We start from the raw sequence: 23,396 nt of genomic DNA, 5'->3' as shown, positions 1-23,396 counted from the left end.
CCCTCCTCCCCTCTCTCCTCCCCTCCTCCCCCCCTCCTCCCCCCCTCCTCCCCCCCTCCTCCCCTCCTCCTCCCCCCCTCCTCCCCCCTCCTCCCCCCCTCCTCCCCCCCTCCTCCCCTCCTCCTCCCCCCCTCCTCCCCTCCTCCCCTCCTCCCCCCCTCCTCCCCCCCTCCCCCCCTCCTCCCCCCCTCCTCCCTCTCCCCTCTCTCCTCCCTCTCCCCTCTCTCCTCCCCTCCTCCCTTTCCCCTCTCTCCTCCCCTCCTCCCTCTCCCCCCTCTCCCCTCTCTCCTTCCCTCCTCCCTCTCCCCTCTCTCCCCTCTCTCCTCCCTCTCCCCTCTCTCCCCTCTCTCCTCCCTCTCCTCCCTCTCCCCTCTCTCCCCTCTCTCCTCCCTCTCCCCTCTCTCCCCTCTCTCCTCCCCTCCTCCCTCTCCCCTCTCTCTCCTCCCCTCCCCCCTCCCCTCTCCTCTCTCTCCTCCCCTCCCCTCTCTCTCCTCCCCTCCCCTCTCTCTCCTCCCCTCCCCTCTCTCTCCTCCCCTCCCCTCTCTCCTCTCCTCCCCTCCCCTCTCTCCTCTCCTCCCCTCTCTCCTCCCCTCCCCTCCCCTCCCCTCTCTCTCCCCTCTCTCTCCTCCCCTCCCCTCCCCTCTCTCCTCCCCTCCCCCCTCCCCTCCCCTCTCTCTCCTCCCCTCCCCTCCCCTCTCTCCGCCCCATGCGTGTCCTGAGACTGTCAGAGCGCTTCACAGTGTCCGCACAGCCTCACGCTCGCTCATGCACACACACGCAGACGCGGACACAGACAGGCGAACGGACAGATATGCATTCACATCTATAACATACTCGGACAAATTTCTACATGCATAGTGATATAAATCCACATCTGCAGACACCGGGCAGAGGGTTGGTATTAGCATTAGACGATGGCGGCTGCCACGCGCAGCAACAGTACCTCGGCCGCACTGCACACCGCACACGGCAGCCTGGAGCCCCCCAAGAAGCGCATAGACCCGAGGAGAAGGCAGGCGGCTCTCAGCTTCCTTACCAACATCTCCCTGGATGGGCGTCCGGCGCAGGGTGAGGGAGAAGCGCAGGAAGAAGAGGAGGAAGCGCCGACTCGTACCGACTCCTGTCTGTCTTGCAAAGCCGGCGCTCCGAGCTGCAGGAATTCAGCGGAAGGGGAGCCGACGGCGAGGTGCGCCGAGCGCAGGGTGCTCACCGGCGGTGCGGGCGCTTCCCCCAGGGGGAGGATCAATTCCTTCACTCTGGGAATTGTGCCCACTGCTTTCCTGAGGCAGGCGTCAGTGCCGAACTACTGCCTGGAGCAGGGCCAGATTGGCAGCGCCGCTTTCGATTTACAGCGATCCAGGTCAGTGCCTAATCTGCATAAATAAACCCTGATAATACTTACCCCGACTGTGGCATAGGCCGCCAAATGCAGCTCGCCAGAGTCCTCAGTCCTGGGCCAGTCTTTCAGTTTGTCCCAGGTGTAGCCCATCGAAGATGCATCCTCTCCTGGGGATGAGGTGTCTGGAGCTTCTGTTGGCGTTTCTGTAGCTCTGGGTTTGATGTGGTTGCTAGATCCATGCCCAACCCTCCTTTCACAGCCGGGCTTCGTAGAATTCTGATGGTAGTCAATACAATTTCTATTGAATTGAGACGGTTCTCAATACTGCCTTGTTACCACGAGTTTGTTACTGTAATCTGTATTGTACAGTGATGTTGCTGTATATCTCTCTATGGGCAATCTAGATGTGTACAGTTTGACTGTCAATATTATGTGTTCAGTTTATTATTGTGGCAAACGTTGTTCTCAGATAAGTGAGGCAAATGGTGTTAATATTTACGTAGAAATAGTACAGCTAATTTACACAAATTCATAATATCAAGTACAGCATTATCTGTATTTGGCTGTTTCATCTAACGGAAGCTGGGCAATACTCTTTACATACTATACAGCATTCATTACTCGGATGGCTTGTCTTTTTGCACATTTTTTGTTAGTCTTGGTTATGCTCAAAGATTTGTTATCAAAGTACACATATGTCACCATATACAACCCTAAGATCCATTTTTCTTGAGGGCATTTACAGTAAGTACAAAGAAACACTATAGACTCAGTGAAACTTGCTGAGTGAGACAAACAATCAAAAGACAATGAGCTGTGCAAATCCAAAAAAGAGCAAGTTATAGAGTCCTTGAAAGTGAGTCCCTCGGTTGTGGAATCAGTTCAGTTTTGGGATTAGTGAAGGTATGCATGCTGCTAGATAGAGTTGTAAAGGAAGGTTTGGAATCTAAGACCAGAGGGAGATGAGGAGGAATTTATTTAGCCAGCTAATGGGGAGTCGCTGGAATTTGGTGCCAAAAGCAGCTGTGGAGGGCAAGTCACTGGGCATATTTAAGGCAGAGGTTGATTGATTTTTAATTAATCAGGGCGTGAATTATACCTGGAATTATGATGTTGTAGCTATTAGTGAAACATAGTTGCAGGAGGGGTGTGATTGGCAACTAAATATTCCTGGATTTTGTTGCTTCAGGTGTGATAGAGTAGGAGGGGCCAGAGGAGGAGGTGTTGCATTGCTTGTCCGAGAAAATCTTATGGCGGTGCTTTGGAAGGATAGATTAGAGAGCTCCTCTAGGGAGGCCATTTGGGTGGAATTGAAGAATGGGAAAGGTGCAGTAACACTGATAGGAGAGTATTATAGGCCACCTAATGGGGCGCGTGAGTTGGAAGAGCAAATGTGTAAGGAGATAGCAGATATTTGTAGTAAACACAAGGTGGTGATTGTGGGAGATTTTAATTTTCCACACGTAGACTGGGAAGCTCATTCTGTAAAAGGGCTGGATGGCTTAGAGTTTGTGAAATGTGTGCAGGATAGTTTTTTGCAACAATACATAGAAGTACCGACTAGAGATGGGGCAGTGTTGGATCTCCTGTTAGGGAATGCGATAGGTCAGCTGACAGATGTATGTGTTGGGGAGCACTTCGGGTCCAGTGATCACAATAGCATTAGCTTCAATATAATTATGGAGAAGGACAGGACTGGACCTAGAGTTGAGATTTTTGATTGGAGAAAGGCTAACTTTGAGGGGATGCGAAGGGATTTAGAGAGAGTGGATTGGGTCAAGTTGTTTTATGGGAAGGATGTAATTGAGAAATGGAGGTCATTTAAGGGTGAAATTATGAGGGTACAGAATCTTTATGTTCCTGTTAGGGTGAAAGGAAAGGTTAAAGGTTTGAGAGCACCATGGTTTTCAAGGGATATTAGAAATTTGGTTCAGAAAAAGAGGGATGTCTACAATAGATATAGGCAGCATGGAGTAAAGGAATTGCTCGAGGAATATAAAGAATGTAAAAGGAATCTTAAAGAGATTAGAAAAGCTAAAAGAAGATACGAGGTTGGTTTGGCAAATAAGGTGAAAGTAAATCTGAAAGGTTTCTACAGTTATATTAAAAGCAAGAGGATAGTGAGGGATAAAATTGGCCCCTTAGAGAATCAGAGTGGTCAGCTATGTGTGGAACCGAAGGAGATGGGAGAGATTTTGAATGATTTCTTCTCTTCGGTATTCACTAAGGAGAAGGATATTGAATTGTCTAAGGTGTGGGAAACAAGTAAGGAAGTTATGGAACCTATGACAATTAAAGAGGTGGAGGTACTGGCGCTTTTAAGAAATTTAAAAGTGGATAAATCTCCAGGTCCTGACAGGATATTCCCCAGGACCTTGAGGGAAGTTTGTGTAGAAATAGCAGGAGCTCTGACGGAGATCTTTAATATGTCATTAGAAACGGGGATTGTGCCGGAGGATTGGCGTATTGCACATGTGGTTCCATTGTTTAAAAAGGGTTCTAGAAGGAAGCCTAGCAATTATAGACCTGTCAGTTTGACATCAGTGGTGGGTAAATTAATGGAAAGTATTCTTAGAGATAGTATTTATAATTATCTGGATAGATGGGATCTGATTAGAAGTAGCCAGCATGGATTTGTGCGTGGAAGGTCATGTTTGACAAACCTTATTGAATTTTTTGAAGAAGTTACGAGGAATGTTGATGAGGGTAAGGCAGTGGATGTAGTCTATATGGACTTCAGCAAAGCCTTTGACAAAGTTCCACATGGAAGGTTAGTTAAGAAGGTTCAGTCGTTAGGTATTAATGCTGGAGTAATAAAATGGATTCAACAGTGGCTAGATGGGAGATGCCAGACAGTAGTGGTGGATAATTGTTTATCGGGATGGAGGCCGGTGACTAGCGGGGTGCCTCAGGGATCTGTTTTGGGCCCAATGTTGTTTGTAATATACATAAATGATCTGGATGATGGGGTGGTAAATTGGATTAGTAAGTATGCCGATGATACTAAGGTAGGAGGTGTTGTGGATAATGAGGTGGATTTTCAAAGCTTGCAGGGAGATTTATGCCGGTTAGAAGAATGGGCTGAATGTTGGCAGATGGAGTTTAATGCTGAGAAGTGTGAGGTTCTACATTTTGGCAGGAATAATCCAAATAGAACATACAGGGTAAATGGTAGGGCATTGAGGAATGCAGAGGAACAGAGAGATCTAGGAATAACTGTGCATAGTTCCCTGAAGGTGGAGTCTCATGTAGATAGGGTGGTGAAGAGGGCTTTTGGAACGCTGGCCTTTATAAATCAAAGCATTGAGTACAGAAGTTGGGATGTAATGCTAAAGTTGTACAAGGCATTGGTAAGGCCAAATTTGGAATATTGTATGCAGTTCTGGTCACCGAATTATAGGAAAGATATCAATAAATTAGAGAGAGTGCAGAGACGATTTACTAGGATGTTACCTGGGTTTCAGCAATTAAGTTACAGAGAAAGGTTGAACAAGTTAGGTCTCTATTCATTGGAGCGTAGAAGGTTGAGGGGGGATTTGATCGAGGTATTTAAAATCTTGAGAGGGATAGATAGAGTTGACGTGAACAGGCTGTTTCCATTGAGAGTAGGGGAGATTCAAACTAGAGGACATGATTTGAGAGTTAGGGGGCAGAAGTTTAAGGGAAACACGAGGGGTATTTCTTTACTCAAAGAGTGATAGCTGTGTGGAATGAGCTTCCTGTAGAAGTAGTAGAGGCCAGTTCAGTTGTGTCATTTAAGGTAAAATTGGATAGGTATATGGACAGGAAAGGAGTGGAGGGTTATGGGCTGAGTGCGGGTAGGTGGGACTAGGTGAGATTAAGGGTTCGGCACGGACTAGGAGGGCCAAGATGGCCTGTTTCCATGCTGTGATTGATTGTTATATGGAAGGGATACAGGGAGAAGGGATATGAGGTTGGGGCTGAGGAGGGAAATGGATCAGTCATGATGAAATGATGGAGCGGACTCAATGGGCTGAATGGTCTCATTCCACTCCTATATATTATGGTCAATGGTCTTTTGGCACATTGGCCTTCATAAATCAAGGTATTGTGCATAAGAGTTGAAGTTGTATAAGACAACTGTGAGGCCTAATTTGGAGTATTTGTACAGTTTTGGACACATACCAACATGAAAGATATCAATAAGATTGAAAGAGTACATATAAAGTTTACAAGAATGTTGCCAGGACTTGGGGATCTGAGATGTAGGGAAAGGATGAATAGGTTATGACTTTATTCCCTGGAGTATAGGAGAATGAAGGGAGATTTGATAGACATCTACAAAATTATGTGGGGTATAGATAGGGTAAATGCAAACAGGCTTTTTCCAGAGGCTGGGTGATCTAGAAGCCAAGGGTTAAGGGTGAAAGGTGAAACAGATTGGATTTCAACATTTAAGAAAATTTTGATTAGCACATTTGGAGTGTATCGTTCAGGTTCAGAACAATAGGACTAAGTAAATTGATAGATCGGCATGCTCTAGATGGGCTAAAGGGCCTGATTCTGTGCTGTAGTGTTCTATGACTCTGAGACTCTATGGATACTTTAATAATAAATTTACTTTGTACTTTGAACTTAGTTGTACTGTAAGCTGAAGATGGTTGGTTAAAGTTGTAACATTTAAAAGTTTAAAAACTGGTTTATCAAAGTGATCTATTAACTACTGTCCATCAAGATCACTGGTATTAAATATGAACTATTTCCAGCAACAATTCTAATTTCAACAAGAATGAATTGTTGGACACTGCTAAAATGTTAGATTATACAATTTATTTTAAAAAATCTAATTGCTAATACTAGGCCACATAATTTAAAGATATTTGGAGGAAAGTATGATAGGGGTTGTCAAAGACAAGTTTTTTGCACAGAGTAGTGAGTGTTTCAAATACCCTGCCAGAAGTGGAGGTAGAGGCAAATGCATTCGGAACACATAAGAAACTCAAGTTCACTTTTAACTCATTCTGTTGATGTAACTCTGAAGTTTAAAATACTTGTCAGTCCTTGCATTCTCACAATCCTCGCTTGTAAAGGAGACCTACGTTGTTGCTCTCCTTGTTCAGTAAGAACCCAGGTATCCTGTTAGCCCCTTGGTGCTCCCATCAATTCGAATTATCAGCGTCTTGCTTTACCAAAACATAATAGTGGAGCGTGGAATGACAAGTCTAAGGTCACATTCCATTAGGTGATTGGTACAATCTAGCCCAAAGTTTTGGGTAGTTTAAAGTTAGGATGTTTCAGTTTTGAAGAAGTTGAAGGATAATTGAGGGATTAATTATTGTGTTAATATATTTTTCAGTTATGGTATATTTATGTAATATGTGGTTTACAGTGATGGAAATTTGGATTTAAAATTGTTGCAATAATCATTCCATGACTTTTATAATTTTGGAACATTTTTATTTTTTAAAGTTTATCTGAATCCTTTCAACCACAAGGGCCTTGTCTGTATTTATAGTGTTTGGTTTAAAAAACGAGGTAGTAAAGAAATAAGTGTTTCATAAGCACAAGAGGTTCTGCAGATGCTGGAGGTCTAGAACAACACACAAATTGCTGGAGGAACTCAGCGGGTCGGTAAGATGTAGGAGCAGAATGAGCCCATCGGGTCTGATCCACCATGCAGTCATGGTTGATCCTTTTTTCAACCCCAGTTCCCGGCCTTCTCCCTGTAAGCTTTGATGCCATGTCCAAACAAAAACCTATCAATCTCTGCCTTAAATACACCCAACATTTATGGAAGTGAATAAATAGTCGACATTTTGGGTCAAGACCATTCTTCAGGACTGGAAGGGAAGAGGGAAGAAGTCAGAATAAGAAGGGTGAGGGAAGGACAACAAGTTGGGGGGGGTGATAGGTGAAGCCAGGTTGGTGGGGGAGGGGTGAGTTAAGAAACTGAGAGGTGATAGGTAGAAAAGGTAAAGGGCTGAAGCATAAGCAATCTGATTGGAAGAGGTGAGAGAACATAGAGGAGAATAGAAGACAAGCGAAGGAATCTGAAAGGAGAGGAGAGTGGACCATTGGAGAAAGTGAAGAAGGAGCACCAGGGAGAGGTGATAGGCAGCTGAGGAGAGGAGGCAAGAGGCCGCAGTGGGGAATAGAGGAAGATGGAATGGGGAGTGAAAAACTACCAGTAGTTAGAGAAATCAATATTCATACCATCAGGTTAGAGGCTACCCAGGGGGAATATGAGGTGTTGTTCCTCCTCCCTGAGAATGAACTCATTATGCCAGAAGAGGTGATGGACTGACATGGCAGAATAGGAATGGGGATAGGAATTAAAATGGTTAACCACAAGGAAATTCTGCTGTTTTGTGGATGGAGTGGAGGTGCCCGACATTTAACCCTTGACTAATCAGAGGATTTTTACAAAGATCAATTAACTGACTAACCTTTGGAACGTAGAAGGAAAACGGAGCACCCGGAGGGAACTCGTGGAGAGAACCTACAGATGAGGTCGGGATTTAAATTCGAACTCCAAAGTCCCAAGCTAAAATAACATCTTGCTAACCACTACACTGTACCATGGCACCCCAATGTGTCAATAACATCTCCCTGTAGGTGTAGCATAACAGAGTAATTATCTTGTTGCTGTGTCTGAGTTGCTGTAGATGGCCTATGATCAGAGGGAATAGGCCAATGTCACACTTACAGTCAAGTTCCAAGAAGACACTCTCTAATGGTGAACGTGATCTGTGGTTCATTGTTTACTTTGGGTTTATAACCCTCCGAGCCATGACCTGGTGATGCAGATAACTTGTGACTGGTGTTTAAACTGATATGTAATCCAGCCTAAGTAATAAGGAGAAGGAAAACTTTGATCTCAAACCTCACTGCATTGCATCTAAACCCACGCATGGGGAAGGCTTTGATGGGTAAACCCCGAGGGAAAGATCAGGAGCTGGTCCTAAGGCATTCCTACACGGAATTCAACACTGACCGGCAACTCCTGTGATGCCACTGGTCCCAAACTGTACCAGTGTTTTCCAGCTGCGTGGAGAGGGGGAGGATGCTGAATGGGCAAAAGTGCACTCTTCATATCATACTGCCCTGCCTTGCCTCTGCAACGTAGGCAGGTAGGATGCAACATCCATGGTTGATCTCAACCAATGGAGGGCCTCCTATTCCAGCCTGGCACATTTAGAGATCAGTGTCAGTCTGTATAGGTTTGAAGTTGATCGCTTTATGGTTCCAATCAGAAGAGAGCAACTTCCGTGCATCAAGTTGTATTTAATTTACACTCAGTGGCCACATAATTATTACCTTCTGTACATCCTGTATCTAATAAAGACCATAAGATATAAGAGCGAATTAAGCCATTTGCCCCATTGAGTCTGCTCTGCCATTTTCATCATGACTTATCCAATTCCCACTCAGCCGCAGTCTCCTGCCTTCTCCCCATATCCATTCATGCACTGACAAATCAAGAATCTATCAACTTCTTCCTTAAATATACATAAAGACTTGGCTTCTACGGCAAAGAATTCCACAGATTCACCACTCTCTGGCTATAAGACTTGCTCCTTATCTCCCTTTTAAAAGGATGCCTCTCTATTCTGAAGCTGTGTCCTCTAGTTTTAGACTCTCCCACCTTAGGAAATGTCTCCGCACACACTCTATCAAGGCCTTTCACGATTTGATATGTTTCAATGAGGCCACCCTTCATTCTTCTAAATTCTAGTGAATACAGGCCCAGAGCCATCAAACACTTGTCTGACAAACCATTCAATCCTAGAATCATTCTTGTGAACCTCCTTTAAATCCTCTCCAGTTTCAACACATCCTTTCTAAGATAAGAGGACCAAGACTGTTCACAGTTCTCTAAGTGAGGCCTCACTCGTGCTTCATACAGTCTCAGCATGACATCCTTGCTTTTATATTCCAGTCCTCTTAAAATGAATTCTAACATTGCATTTGCCTTCCCCACCACAGACTCAACATGCAATTAAACTTTAGGGAATCCTGCACAAGGACTGCCAAGTCCCTTTGTACCTCAGTTTTTGTATTTTCTCTCCATTTAGAAAATAGCCAACCCTCTCATTTTGTCTACCAAAGTGCACTTCGTGACAGTGTATTCCGTCAGCCATTTCTTTACCCATTCTCCTAATCTATCTGTCCTTTTGTAACCTTTCTACTTCCTCAAAACTACCTGCCCTCCACCTATCTTCATATTGTCTGCAAACTTGCAACAAAGCCATCAATTCCATCATCAAAATCATTGATATATAACGAAAAAAGAATTGGTCCCAGCACTGACCCCTGTGGAACACCACTCGTCATCGGCAGTCAGCTAGAAAAGGCTCCTTTTATTCCCACTCGCTGCCTCCTGCCAATCAGCCTCTACTTTATCCATCCTTGTCAAAGACTTTCTGAACATCTTTGTCTATCTTACTTGTTATTTCTTCAAAGAGTTCCAGCAGACTTGTCAGGCAAGATTTTCCCTTGAGGAAATTATGCTGACTATGGCCTATTTTATCATGTGCCTCCAAGTACCTTGAGAACTCGTCCTTAAGAATCGACTCCAACATCTTCCCAACCACTGAGGTCAGACTAATTGGCCTATAGTTTCCTTTCTTCTGCCTCTCTCTCTTCTTGAAGAGTGGAGTGACTTTTGCAATTTCCTAGTCTTCCAGAACCATTTAAGAATCTAGTAATTCTAAAAGATCATTACTAACGCCTCCATGATCTCTTTTGCCACCTCTTTCAGAACTCTGGGGTGTACACCATCTGATCCATACCTACCTTCAGACCTTTCTGTTTCCCAAGAACCTTCTCTCTAGTTATGTTAGCTTCACACACTTCATGACCCCTGACACCTGGAACTTCCACCATACTGTTAGTGTCTTCCACCATGAAGACTGATGCAATATACTTATTCAGTGAATTCCCCATTTCATTGTAAAGTGGTCCAGTATCGACTCTCGCCTCTCTTTTATGTATCTAAAGAAACCTTTGGAATCTTCTTTAATATTATTGGCTAGTTTACTTTCGTATTCCATCTTTTCCTTCTTATTGACTTTTTAGTTGCCTTAAATTGGTTTTTAAAGCCTTCCCAATTCTCTACATTTCCACTAATTTTTGCTTTATTGTATGGTTTTTATGTTGGCTTTGACTTCTCTTGTTAGCCACAGTTGTCATCTTTCCTTTGGAATTATTTCTCTTTGGGATGTATATATCCTGTGCCTTCCAAATTGCTTCTAGAAATTCCAGCATTGTTGCTCTGTCATCCTCCCTGCCAGTGTTTTTTCCAATCAATTCTGGCCAACTCCTCTCTCATGCCTCTGTAATTCCCTTTGCTCCATTATAATACTGATACGTTTGATTTTAGCTTCCCCTTCTCAAATTTCAGGGTGAATTTTATAATTTTCCCCTAAGAGTTCTTGTACCTTAAGCTCTCTAATCAATTCTAGTTTATTGCACAACACGCAATCCAGAATAGCTGATCCCCTGGTGGGCTCAACCAGGAGCTGATCTAAAAAGCCATCTCATAGGCATTCTAGAAATTACCCTCCTGGAACCCAGCACCAACCTGATTTTCCCAATCTACCTGCATATTGAAGTCCCCCATGCCTATTGTAACATTGCTCTTTAGGCATGCATTTTCTATTTCCTGTTGTAATTTGTAGGCCACATCCTTACTACTGTTTTGGAGTCTGTATATAATTCCCATCATGGTCTTTTTACCCTTGCAGTTTTTTAGTTCTATATACAATGATTCAAAAGATTTTATGCAACCTGGGGTCACAGGGTGTTTCGGGTCTTTTAATGTCAGACATCCTCGTACGGGTGACCCAGCCAGTATTGATCAGGCCCCTACTTGAGCCCATCTTGAGGCTCACCCTGCTGCCACTGTGGTGTTCCTGATGGCTTTCCACTTTGGGGCTCCTGAGATGCCCATCTGATTGACCAGCAAACCCTCTGCAGCCCATCCCTGTGGGCACACATTGTGCTGCAGCACTCCTCCACCAAGTCTTGATCTCTGTCCTTTCATGGGCCTCCTCTATCTGGTCTTCCCAGGGAATGGTCAGCTCCACCATGACTACCTGTATAGATGACTCTGGCAGCAGCACTACGTCTGGCCTAGTCATGGTCGAGGAGATGTGCTCAGGGAATCTGAGCTGCTTCCTCAGGGTCGGCTGTCAATTGCCAGCCCTTTGCAGTTCCTAGGAAACCGGTGTGCTCCTGGGATTGGGTTTGGCCTTCTCCCCCGCCTTGATAAAAGCAATTACTTTGCACAAGGTGTCAGCCACTGTCTTCAGCCCCGGTTGTGGTGCCAATGACAAAGCGCTTCCCCCAAGGCTTTTGGGCAGCAGCTGAGAATGTGCTGTAGTGTTCCCTTCCCTTGGTACAGGGACCATACTGGAGTTTTGGCCTTGCCCCAGCGGTAGATGTTCGCCGGACTTACCAAGGCATCATAGACCATCTGGATCAGGAACTTGATGCCCACCAAACTTGCCCCCGTGGGATGTACTCCATTACCTGGTCCCATCTTCTCCACGTGCCTCGTTGCCGCATGCCAGCAATGTCACTGGTACATGGCTCCTCCACCGGAGCTCGCATTTCCTGCTGGACCAACCGGTGCCTCGCTCTTCCTTGCTCCTTATCGTAGCGGACAACCCAAGCCCACCCGTCCCGATGTCACTGAGCCCACCAGCACGCTCTGGCATAGCCGTGCTTCGGTTTGTCCACCCGCATCCTGTGCCCTCCACCTCATGCCCGTCCTCACCTCAAAGCCAGCGTGTGAGACCTTCGGGTTGCTGGGCTCGCTGTGTTGCACGGGTGACCATGAACTCCTCGCTCACACCGCTGACAGGGAGTTTCAGTCCGTTTTCCTTCCCGTACCAGTCTCCTAGGCAGATCCAGCCGCCTCCCCAGATGCTGGCTGGATTTTCTCTGAAAAGGCAGCTGTCACTGTTTCTCACTGTCAGCTGTTGACAGTGGGACATCTTAGACTAGCAGAGGCCACAGGATCCGAGGGAGAATAACATACGGTTTAATCCAGGCGTTGGATTTACCTGGCAGCCCTGACGTCCACAGCAGCCAACCATTGTTGCAGCTTCTCCCCGACTGCTTCGATGGATGCTGCATCTTCAGTGAGCTGTTAAACACTTTGCCAAGGCTCTTCACCGGCTTCTCTAGTAGACTTGGAACTGGGCACCTCCGAGGTTGAAGCAGAATTTGTCAACCATCTTTCCTTTCTGAAGTACTAAAGCTGGATTTGTTAGGATTGAAGCTGATCCTTACCCAAGCAGAGGGCTTCCATTTGCATCCTGGCACCGATGTTGTTATAGTCAGGCCATCCATAGGTGGTTCATGGACACCAGACCTGGTCAACAGGCCTCTGCACTCCACCTCAGCAAACTTGGCTTGATCCCCTTCTCAAGATAATGCCAATCAGATGTGACTGTCCCAAAGGTGACTCTTAGACTGACATTTCTGTAGTGAGCTAGCGCCCGTGCTCTTTAACATCTTCCTCTTGTGTGTTACCAAGCTTCTCCACAATGAGATTGAGGACTGCAGCAGTGTGGCAGTGGATGTCAGATTAGATGGCAACCTCTTTGACATCAGGAGGCTCCATAGAGGGCGGGTCCTGGAGCTGCAGTATGCAGATGACTGTGCTGTTGCGGCCCACACTCCGGAGGATCCTCAGACTGTCCTTGCTGTGGCGGTGAGAGCGTACAGCAGGATGGGGCCGACCGTCAATACCACCAAGACAGAAGTGGTTTGCCAATGGAGTGTCAGTGTCCCACCCACCCTACCTGCCTTCACTGTTGGTGATGAAAAGCTGTCAGTAGTGCCATCTTTCAAATATCTGGGAGCATTCTCTCTGAGGATAGCGGCATTGACAACGACATCCAGAGCCGCATTGAACAGGCATCAGCTGCCTTTGGGAGACTTCAGCGTAGAGTCTTTCAGAACAGGAGCCTTCATCCCTCCACAAAGGTCGCTGTAAACCAAGCGGTCTGTGTCACCACCCTCCTTTATGGCTGTGAAGCTTGGTTAACCTACAGACATCACATCAAGTCCTTGGAGAACTTCCACATAAGCTGCCTTCAGCACATCCTGGGAATTACCTGGCGTGAGTGGGTGCCTCACACTGAAATACTTGTAAAGACCAACTGCAGAAGTATTGAGGCCATGATCACCCAGCGTCGGCTGCAGTGGCTGGGGCACGTGATAAGGATGCCCCCATGTCGGCTACCCTGCAGAGTGTTATACGGTCAGCTACATCATGGTCAACACTCAGCTGGAGGTCAGAAGACACGCTATAAGGATCAGATGAAGAATGCTATAAGGAAGTGCAAGATCAGACCTGAGAACCTGGTGGATGTGGCTGCTGACCGTAACACTTGGCGACAGCTGTGTCGGGACAGGGTTCGTATTCTGGAGATGGAAAAAACAACCAGAGGAGAGCCAGGAGAAATGCAGCCATGGTTGCCATCACTACCACCACCACTACCACATATACATGTCCCACCTGCAGTAGAACTTGTGGGTCCAGGACAGGACTGTATGGTCATCAAAGATCTCACTGTTAAAGGAGTGGACGTCACCATCGGATTCCGATGGACAACTGAAGAAGTAGTCCAGAATGAGTTCCCTGGTCCTTATTGGGACATGGTGACACACGAGGGCAACTTCAACCAGCTTATGTGGTATGGAACTGTAGGCATTTGTGAGGTCCAGTCAGAGCATGGGGAGATCCCCTTTGCCTTCCCATGCTTCTCTGATCAACTGAGTGATCCTGTGTGCTCTAAGCACCCTGGAACCTGCTCTATTCTGCCCTTTTGCATTGAGATGGTAATGTAGTGATTCGTCAGGAGGTACTCAGTTAGGTGTTGGGCAACAACACTAAAATATATCTACCCCTCAGTGCTGAGCAGTGAGATGACTCGAGGATGTTCTTGGAGAACTCCTCCTTGGGAATCCAGACACCATCTGCAAATCTCCATTGGTGGGCCAATCTCCCCCTCCAAATCACCCTGAGCATCCTCCACAGTCTGTACAGAAGTTTGGGACACTACTTTTATACCTTCTATGGTACTCCACTTGGTTCAGGTACTGAGCTTGCCCTAGCTGTCCTTACTATTTCTGGGACCTCTTTCAAGCTGGGCTCCCTGTTGTCAAACTCAGTGGTAGATGCTGGTGGACTTATCAGGTTCCTGCATACCCCCAAGTCTTGCTCCATAGTTGTGTGTACATTGGTGTCCTGGATATGTTGATCAATCTCCTCTTTTGAGTGAGATAGGTGTCCACTCTGCTTTTGTCCAAAATCAGCAATGAAGGTAACCCTCCTTTAACTATCATTTAAGACCATAAGATATAGGAGCAGAAGTAGGCTATTCAGCCCATCGAGTCTGCTCCGCCATTTAATCATGGGCTGATCCAATTCTTCAAGTCATCCCCACTCCCCTGCTTTCTCCCCATATCCTTTGATGCCCTGGCTAATCAAGAACCTATCTGCCTTAAATACCAACGACTTGACCTCCACAGCCGCTCATGGCAACAAATTCCACAGATTTACTACCCTCTGACTCAAGTAATTTCTTTGCATCTCTGTTTTAAATGGACGTCCTTCAATCCTGAAGTCGTGCCCTCTTGTCCTAGAATCCACTACCATGGGAAATAACTTTGCCATATCTAAACTGTTCAGATATTTTAACGTTCGGACTGTTTCTGTGAGATTCCCCCTCATTCTCCCCCTTTTAGAAAAAAGTCCACACATTTATTTACCTATTCTGATGTATGTTCTGAACAACTAAACCTCTTGACCATGTCTGATGGCTTTTATACATTGAGTTCCTGCCGCATGATTGGCTGATTAGATATTTTCATTAATGAGTACCTAACAAAGTGGCCACTGAGTGTATTATTTCTCAACTACCACGGGTTCTGATGCCCAGTTAAGAACTCTGGATTGTAAATTATCAGTTTAGTGGGGACTATGAACAGACATTAATCAGCTGTGATCTGTGCCACAGAAACCATAAAAATGCAAAATCAGAAGATAAATCATCAACAGTGGAAGGAAATATACTTTCTCTAAATATGAACTTGACACTGGGATGGACAATCATGCCTGTGTAGCAACGCTTATGGCACCCTCTCAATGTGGAAAAAATAGTTAATTCTTAACTCTGTATTAGGTGCATGATGTTTGCAAACAATAAAACTTCAAATGAGTATAGCCTTGAAAGCTAAGACTAAAGTTAAGTTTATTAACTACACCATGTGGTTTTGTCAAGAATCAGAACAACGAGTATAAAGTAACACAAGAGTGCTGGAGGAGCTCAGCAGGCCGGGCAGCATCAATGGAAAAGTCCTGATGAAGGGTCTCAGCTTGAAATGTTGCCTGTACCTTTTTTCCACAGATGCTGCCAGGCCTGTGTTGCTTGGATTTCCAGCATCTGCAGATTTCCTCTTGTTTGTGAGATAGAGAAAGTGTTTTTATGAAGAATCCCACCCGCCTTGCTCATGGCCTGTTTGTCCCACTTCCTGTAGGGTACATAGCATCCACGCCCGGACAAAAGCAGTTACTTTCCATAAGACAGAGGAGTAGAATTAGACCATTTGGCCCATCGAGTCTGCTCTGGTATTCAATCATGTTGGTCCCCTTTTACCCTCCTCAGCTTCACTCCACTTCCCATAACCTTTGATGCCATGTGCAATTAAGATCCTTGGCCTTAAATACACCCCCACAACCTTGTGGGAATAATTTCCACAAATTCACCATCCTCTGGCTAAAGAAAATTCCCTGGATCTCTGTTTTAAATGGATGCCCCACTATCCTGAGGCTGTGCCCTCTTGTTCTAGACTCCCACCATGGGAAACATCCTTTCCACATCCACTCTGTCTAGGCCTTTCAACATTTGAAAGGTTTCGGTGAGACTCCCTCCTCAACCTTTTCGATTCCAGTGAGTATAGTCCCAGAGTCATTTACCTGCCCCTCCACCAGTTCTTGTAACATCTGCAAACTTGGCAGCATAGCCATCTAAGTCATTGTCATACGGCATAAGAAGAAGCAATCTCAGTGCTGACCCCTGTGGATCACCACTGGTCATTGGCAGCCAACCAGACAAGGATCCTTTTATTCCCCCTCACTGCCTCCTACCAAACAGCCAATGCTCTAACCATGTTAGTAACTTTACTGTAATACCATAGGCTCTTAACTTGTAAGCAGCCTCATTTGTGGCACCTTGTCAATGGCCTTCTGAAAGTCCAAATATACAACATCCATTACCTCCCCTTTATCTATCCTACCTGGTTTGTCAGGCAATTTTGCCCATAAGGAAACCATGCTGACTTTGTCCTATCTTGTGATGTATCACCAAGTACTCCATAACCTCATCCTTAATAATTGACTCCAACAGCTTCCCAACCACTGAGTTCAGACTAACTGGTCTATAAATTCTTTTCTGCTGTCTTCCTCCTTTCTTAGAGTGGAGTGACAGTTGCTATTTTGCAGTCCTCTGGCACCATGCTAGACTCCAAAGATCATTGAAAGATCATTACTCATGTTTGCACAATCACTACGGCTATTTCCTTCAGAACCCTGGGGTGCATTTCTTTTGCTCCGGGTGACTTGTGTACTCTCAGGTCTTTCAGCATCTTTCTCCCTTGTGATATTAATTGCACTCATTTCTCCTCCCTCACACCCTTCAACATCTGGCACACTGCTTGCGTCCTCCACAGTGAAGACTGATGCAAAGTACTCATTTAGTTCATCTGCCATCTCCCTGTCCCGTTATTTCTCCGGCCTCATTTTCTAGCATTGCTATATCCACTTGGATCTCTTTTATTTTTGACAAACCTGAAAAAGGTTTTACTATCTACTTTGATATTACTTGCTAGCTTATTTTCATATTTCATTTTTTCTCTCCTAAGCATGGTTCGGGAGGGTTTAAACTAATTTGCAAGGGGGATGGGACCCAGAGCGATAGAGCAGTGAAAGAAGTGCATGGAGTAAAGCCAGATGTAACATATAGTGAGGCTTTGATGAAAAAGAAGCAGAATAAAGGGTGTAAAGGTAGTAAGGTAGAATGACTAAAGTGTGTGTACTTCAATGCAAGAAGCATCAGGAACAAAGGTAATGAACTGAGAGCTTGGATACATACGTGGAATTATGATGTAGTGGCCATTACAGAGACTTGGCTGGCACCAGGGCAAGAATGGATTCTCAATATTCCTGGATTTCAGTGCTTTAAAAGGGATAGAGAGGGGAAAAGGGGACGAGGGGTGGCATTACTAGTCAGGGATACTATTACAGCTGCAGAAAGGGTGGGTAATGTAGCAGGATCCTCTTTTGAGTCAGTATGGGTAGAAGTCAGGAACAGGAAGGGAGCAGTTACACTACTGGGGGTATTCTATAGGCCCCCTGGTAGCAGCAGAGATACTGAGGAGCAGATTGGGAGGCAGGTTTTGGAAAGCTGCAAAAATAACAGGGTTGTTATCAACGGTGACTTTAACTTCCCTAATATTGATTGGCACTTGTTTAGTTGCAAGGGTTTAGATGGGGCAGAGTTTGTTAAGTGTGTCCAGGATGGATTCCTGTCACAGTATGTTGACAGGCCGACTAGGGGCAATGCCATACTAGATCTAGTATTAGGTAACGAACTGGGTCAGGTCACAGATCTGTCAGTGGGTGAGCATCTGGGGGACAGTGACCACCGCTCCCTGACCTTTAGCATTATCATAGAAAAGGATAGAATCAGAGAGGACAGGAGAATTTTTAATTGGGGAAGGGCAAATTATGAGGCTATAAGGCTAGAACTTGTGGGTGTGAATTGGGATGATGTTTTCGCAGGGAAGTGTACTATGGAATGTGGTCGATGTTTAAGGATCTTTTGCAGGATGTTAGGGATAAATTTGTCCCGGTGAGGAAGATAAAGAATGGTAGGGTGAAGGAACCATGGGTGACAAGTGAAGTGGAAAATTTAGTCAGGTGGAAGAAGGCAGCATACATGAGGTTTAGGAAACAAGGATCAGATGGGTCTATTGAGGAATATAGGGTAGCAAGAAAGGAGCTTAAGAAGGGGCTGAGAAGAGCAAGAAGGGAGCATGAGAAGGCCTGGCAAGTAGGATAAAGGAAAACCCCAAGGCATTCTTCAATTATGTAAAGAACAAAAGGATGACAGGAGTGAAGGTAGGACCGATTAGAGATAAAAGTGGGAAGATGTGCCTGGAGGCTGTGGAAGTGAGCGAGGTCCTCAATGAATACTTCTCTTCGGAATTCACCAATGAGAGGGAACTTGATGACGGTGAGGACAATATGAGTGAGGTAGATGTTCTGGAGCATGTTGATATTAAGGGAGAGGAGGTGTTGGAGTTGTTATAATACATTAGGACGGTTAAGTCCCCGGGGCCTGATGGATTATTCCCCAGGCTGCACCAGGAGGCAAGGGAAGAGATTGCTGAACCTCTGGCTAGGATCTTTATGTCCTTGTTGTCCACAGGAATGGTACCGGAGGATTGGAGGGAGGCGAATGTTGTCCCCTTGTTCAAAAAAGGTAGTAGGGATAGTCCAGGTAGTTATAGACCAGTGAGCCTTACGTCTGTGGTGGGAAAGCTGTTGGAAGAGATTCTTAGAGAAAGGATTTATGGGCATTTAGAGAATCATGGTCTGATCAGGGACAGTCAGCATGGCTTTGTGAAGGGCTGATCATGTCTAACAAGCCTGATTGAGTTCTTTGAGGAGGTGACCAGGCATATAGATGAGGGTAGTGCAGTGGATGTGAGCTACATGGATTTTAGAAAGGCATTTGACAAGGCTCGACATGGTAGGCTTATTCAGAAAGTCAGAAGGCATGGGATCCAGCGAAGTTTGGCCAGGTGGATTCAGAATTGGCTTGCCTGCAGAAGGCAGAGGGTCATGGTGGAGGGAGTACATTTAGATTGGAGGGTTGTGACTAATGGTGTCCCACAAGGATCTGTTCTGGGACCTTTACTTTTTGTGATGTTTATTAACGACCTGGATGTGGGGGTAGAAGGGTGGGTTGGCAATTTTGCAGACAACACAAAGGTTGGTGGTGGTGTAGATAGTGTAGGAATTGTTGAAGATTGCAGAGAGACATTGATAGGATGCAGAAGTGTGCTGAGAAGTGGCAGATGGAGTTCAACCCAGAGAAGTGTGAGGTGGTACACTTTAGAAGGACAAACTCCCAAGGCAGAGTACAAAGTAAATGGCAGGATACTTGGTAGTGTGGAGGAGCAGAGGGATCTGGGGATACATGTCCACAGATCACTGAAAGTTGCCTCACAGGTAGATAGGGTAGTTAAGAAAGCTTATGGGGTGTTAGCTTTCATAAGTCGAAGGATAGAGTTTAAGAGTCGCGATGTAATGATGCAGCTCTATAAAACTCTAGTTAGGCCACACTTGGTGTACTGTGTCCAGTTCTGGTTATCTCACTATAGGAAGGATGTGGATGCATTGGAAAGGGCACAGAGGAGATTTACCAGGATGCTGCCTGGTTTAGAGAGTATGGATTATGATCAGAGATTAAGGGAGCTAGGGCTTTACTCTTTGGAGAGGAGGAGGAGAGGAGACATGATAGTGGTGTACAAGATATTAAGAGGAATAATAGTGCTTGGAATGCACTGCCTGATTCAGTGATGGAGGCAGACTCGCTAGTGAAGTTTAAGAGACCACTAGACAGGTATATGAAGGAATTTAAGGTCGGGGGTTATATGTGAGGCAGGGTTTGAGGGTCAGCACAACATTGTGGGCCGAAGGGCCTGTAATGTGCTGTACTGTTCTATGTTCTATGATTCTTTCAGTTGATTTCTGTAGGTTTTTAAAAGCTTCCCAATCCACAGTTTTACCACTAATTTTTGTTGTTGTATGCCTTTCCTTTTGCTCTTACTTTAGCTTTGACTTCCCTTGTCAGCCATGGTCATACAATTTTCCCATTTGAGTATTTCTTTATTTTTGAAATACATCCAATCTGCACCTTCCTCATTTTTCCCAGATACTCATAACTGTCATAACTGCCAGCAGCTCCTTCCAATTTACTCTGGCCAACTCCTCTCTCATACCACTGTAATTTCCTTTACTCTACTGAAATACTGCTACGTCAGAGTTTATTTTTTCCCCATCAAGTTTCAAGTTGAACGCATTCAGATTGTGATCACTGTCTCCTAAGGGTTCTTTAAATTCTCTAATCACCTCCAGTTCATTACATAACACCCAATCCAGTATCACTGATCCCCCAGTAGGCTCAATGACAGACTGCTCTAAAAAGCCGTCTCATAGGCACTCAATAAACTCACACTGTTGAGATCCATTGCCAACTTGATGTTCTCAAATGTTGAAATCTCCCATGACTATCATAACATTGCCCTTTTGACATGCCTGTTCTAATTCCCTTTGTAATCTGTGGTCCACATCCCAGCTTCTGTTTGGAGGCCTGTATATAACTGCCATCAGGGTCCTTCTACCCTTGCAGTTTTTTAACTCAAGCCACAAGGATTTGACATCTTCTCGTCCTTTGTCACATCTTTCTACATATTTGATGTCATTCTTTAGCAGCTTAGCCACACCGCCCCCTCTGCCTACCTTCCTCTCCTTCCAATATAATGAGTAACCTTGGACATTCAGCTCCCAACTGCAGCCATCCTTCAGCCACGATTCACTGATGGCCACAAATATCATACCTGACCATCTGTAATAGTGCAATAAGATCACCCACCTTATTTCTGATACTCCGTGCATTGAGATATAACACTTTGAGTACTGCATTTGCTACCATTTTTGATTCTGTATCCCTAATATACTGATACTCACCTTGCTGGCTGCAATTTTGTCTTGTCACCTGCCTGCCCTTCCTGACGGTCTGACTGCAGACTATCTTTGCTTTTTTTCCATCCATCCTAATCTGAGTCTATTCACCCTGGTTCCTACCCCTGTGCCAAATTAGTGTAAGCCCTCCAAAGCAACTCTAACAAACCTGCCTGCGAGAATAGAGGTTCCCCTCGGGTTCAGGTCACTTTTGAACAGATCATACCTTCCCCAGAAGAGATCCCAATGATCCAAGAATCTGCTCCTTGCATCAGCTTCTCAGCCACTCATTGATCCGCCAAATCATCGTGTTTCTACCCTCAGTGACATATGGCACAGACAGCAATCCAGAAATTACTACCCTGGAGTTCCTGCTTCTCAGCTTTTCCTTTCTTTGTCATTGGTACCAATATGTACCAAGACATCGGCTGCTCTCCTTCCTTCTCCAAAATGCTGTGGACGTGATCTGAGATGTCCCTGACCCTGGCACCAGGGAGGCAACATACTGTTTGGGTGTCCTGTTCATGTCCACTGAGTTTACTTTCTGTTCCCCTGAATATTGAGTCCCCTATCACTATAACTCTCCTCTTCTTCCTCTTTCCCTTCTGTACTGTGAACCCATGCTCAGTGCCGGTCTTTGTGGCATTCCCCTGGGATGTCATCCCCCACAGCACTATCCAAAAACTGTATACTTATTATTGAGGGGAATGGCCACAGGGGTGCTCTGTGCCAACTGCCTATTCATATTTCCTTTCCTTCTGACAGCTACCCAGCAACTCGTCTTCTGCAACTTTGGGGTGACTACTTCCCTGTAACTCTGATTGATTATCTCCTCACTCTCCCATACAAGCTGAAGGTCATCCAGCTGCTGCTCCAGATCCCTAACACGGTCTCCAAGGAGCTGCAGCCGGATGCACTTCACGCAGATGTAGTTCCCTGGGTCCTCCAGGACTCCAACATCCGGCATGAAGAACACACAATGGCCATTTACTAAACTAAGCGTGGAGAAAAAGGGAACCTTAACAGAAACTCAGATACAATGGGGTCTTTTAAGAGCCTCTTAGATAGGTACATGGAGCTTAGACAAATAGAAGGCTATGCACTAGGGAAATTCTAGGCAGTTTCTAGAGTAGGTTACATGGTTAGCACAACATTGTGGGCTGAAGGGCCTGTAATGTGCTGTAAATTTTTATGTTCTATTAAACTTACCCAGAGCCAATGCTTCATTTGAGCCGAAGCCTCCTTTGACTCAAAGCCTGACACTCCTACTCTCACAACTTTTTGCAGACTCTTCCACTCCAGGGCATTGGTGTTTCCATGCCAGGCTGTGATACAGCCAATCAGTACTTCCCACCATACATCGATAGGAGTTTGTCAAAGTTTTAGATATCTTGCAGAATCTTCACAAACTTCTAAGGAAGTAGAGGCACTGCCAAGCTCTTTCTGTGATTGCACTTATGAGCTGGGTTCAGGACACCCCCTGAAATGAGGAATTTAAAGTTGCTGACCCTCTCCACCTCTGATCCCCCGATCAGGTCTGGCTCATGGACCTCCAATCTCCTCCTAAAATATTACCAGCTCCTTGATCTTGCTGACGTTGAGTATGTGGTTGCTGTCATTGCACTATTCTGCCAGAATTTCAATCAAGTTTAATATCACTTGCAGACATCGTGAAATTTGTTGTTTTGCAGCAACAGTAGAGTGCAATACGTAATAACAGAGAAAACATGAATGTGTTTATATAAAATAGTTAAATTAAACAAGTCGTGCAATAATAGAAATAAAAAAAGTAGTGAGGCAGTGTTCATGGGTTCAATGTCCATCAGAAATCTGATGGCAGAGGGGAAGAAGCTGTTCCTGAATCACTGAGTTGTGTGCCTTCAGGCTTCTGTACCTCCTTATTGATGGTAACAGTGAGAAGAGGGCATGTCCTGGGTGGTGGGGGTCCTTAATGATGGTCACCACCTTTTTGAGGCACCACTACTTGAAGACGTCTTGAGTAATTGGGAGGCTAGTACCCAAGATGGAGCTGACTTAATTTACAACTTTCTGCAGCTTATTTCGATCCTGTGCGGTAGCCCCCCCACCCCCCCACCAGATGGTGATGCAGCAGGTTAGAATGCTCCCCATGGTACATCTGTAGAAATTTGCGAATGTTGTACCGAATCTCCTCAAACTCCTGATGGAATGAAGCTGGTTTCCTGCTCACTCTGCCCACTTCTGATCCCTCGGTGAGGACTGGTGTGTCCCCTCGAGGGCCTTACTCTT

At 45.5% G+C, this 23,396-nt stretch overlaps 1 protein-coding gene across 2 annotated transcripts in view; it reads left to right on the top strand.

Moving 5' to 3' along the window:
* Positions 1 to 681: 681 nt before the first annotated feature.
* Positions 682 to 23,396, top strand: part of cables1 (Cdk5 and Abl enzyme substrate 1) — a 205,404-nt gene continuing 182,689 nt past the window's right edge. The window contains exon 1 of one of the 2 annotated variants that reach the window (XM_059985261.1): positions 682 to 1,360. In XM_059985261.1, the coding sequence (XP_059841244.1) occupies positions 915 to 1,360 (446 nt within the window). In that variant the 5' untranslated portion in view covers positions 682 to 914. The remainder of the gene's footprint in view (positions 1,361 to 23,396) is intronic. The other variant, XM_059985267.1, reaches the window with a different exon arrangement.

This window comes from Hypanus sabinus, chromosome 1, assembly GCF_030144855.1.
Source record: "Hypanus sabinus isolate sHypSab1 chromosome 1, sHypSab1.hap1, whole genome shotgun sequence".
NCBI classification, from domain to species: Eukaryota; Metazoa; Chordata; class Chondrichthyes; order Myliobatiformes; family Dasyatidae; genus Hypanus; species Hypanus sabinus.
Note: the sequence above shows the minus strand (reverse complement) of the source record. Positions and strands in the feature narration are given on the sequence as shown.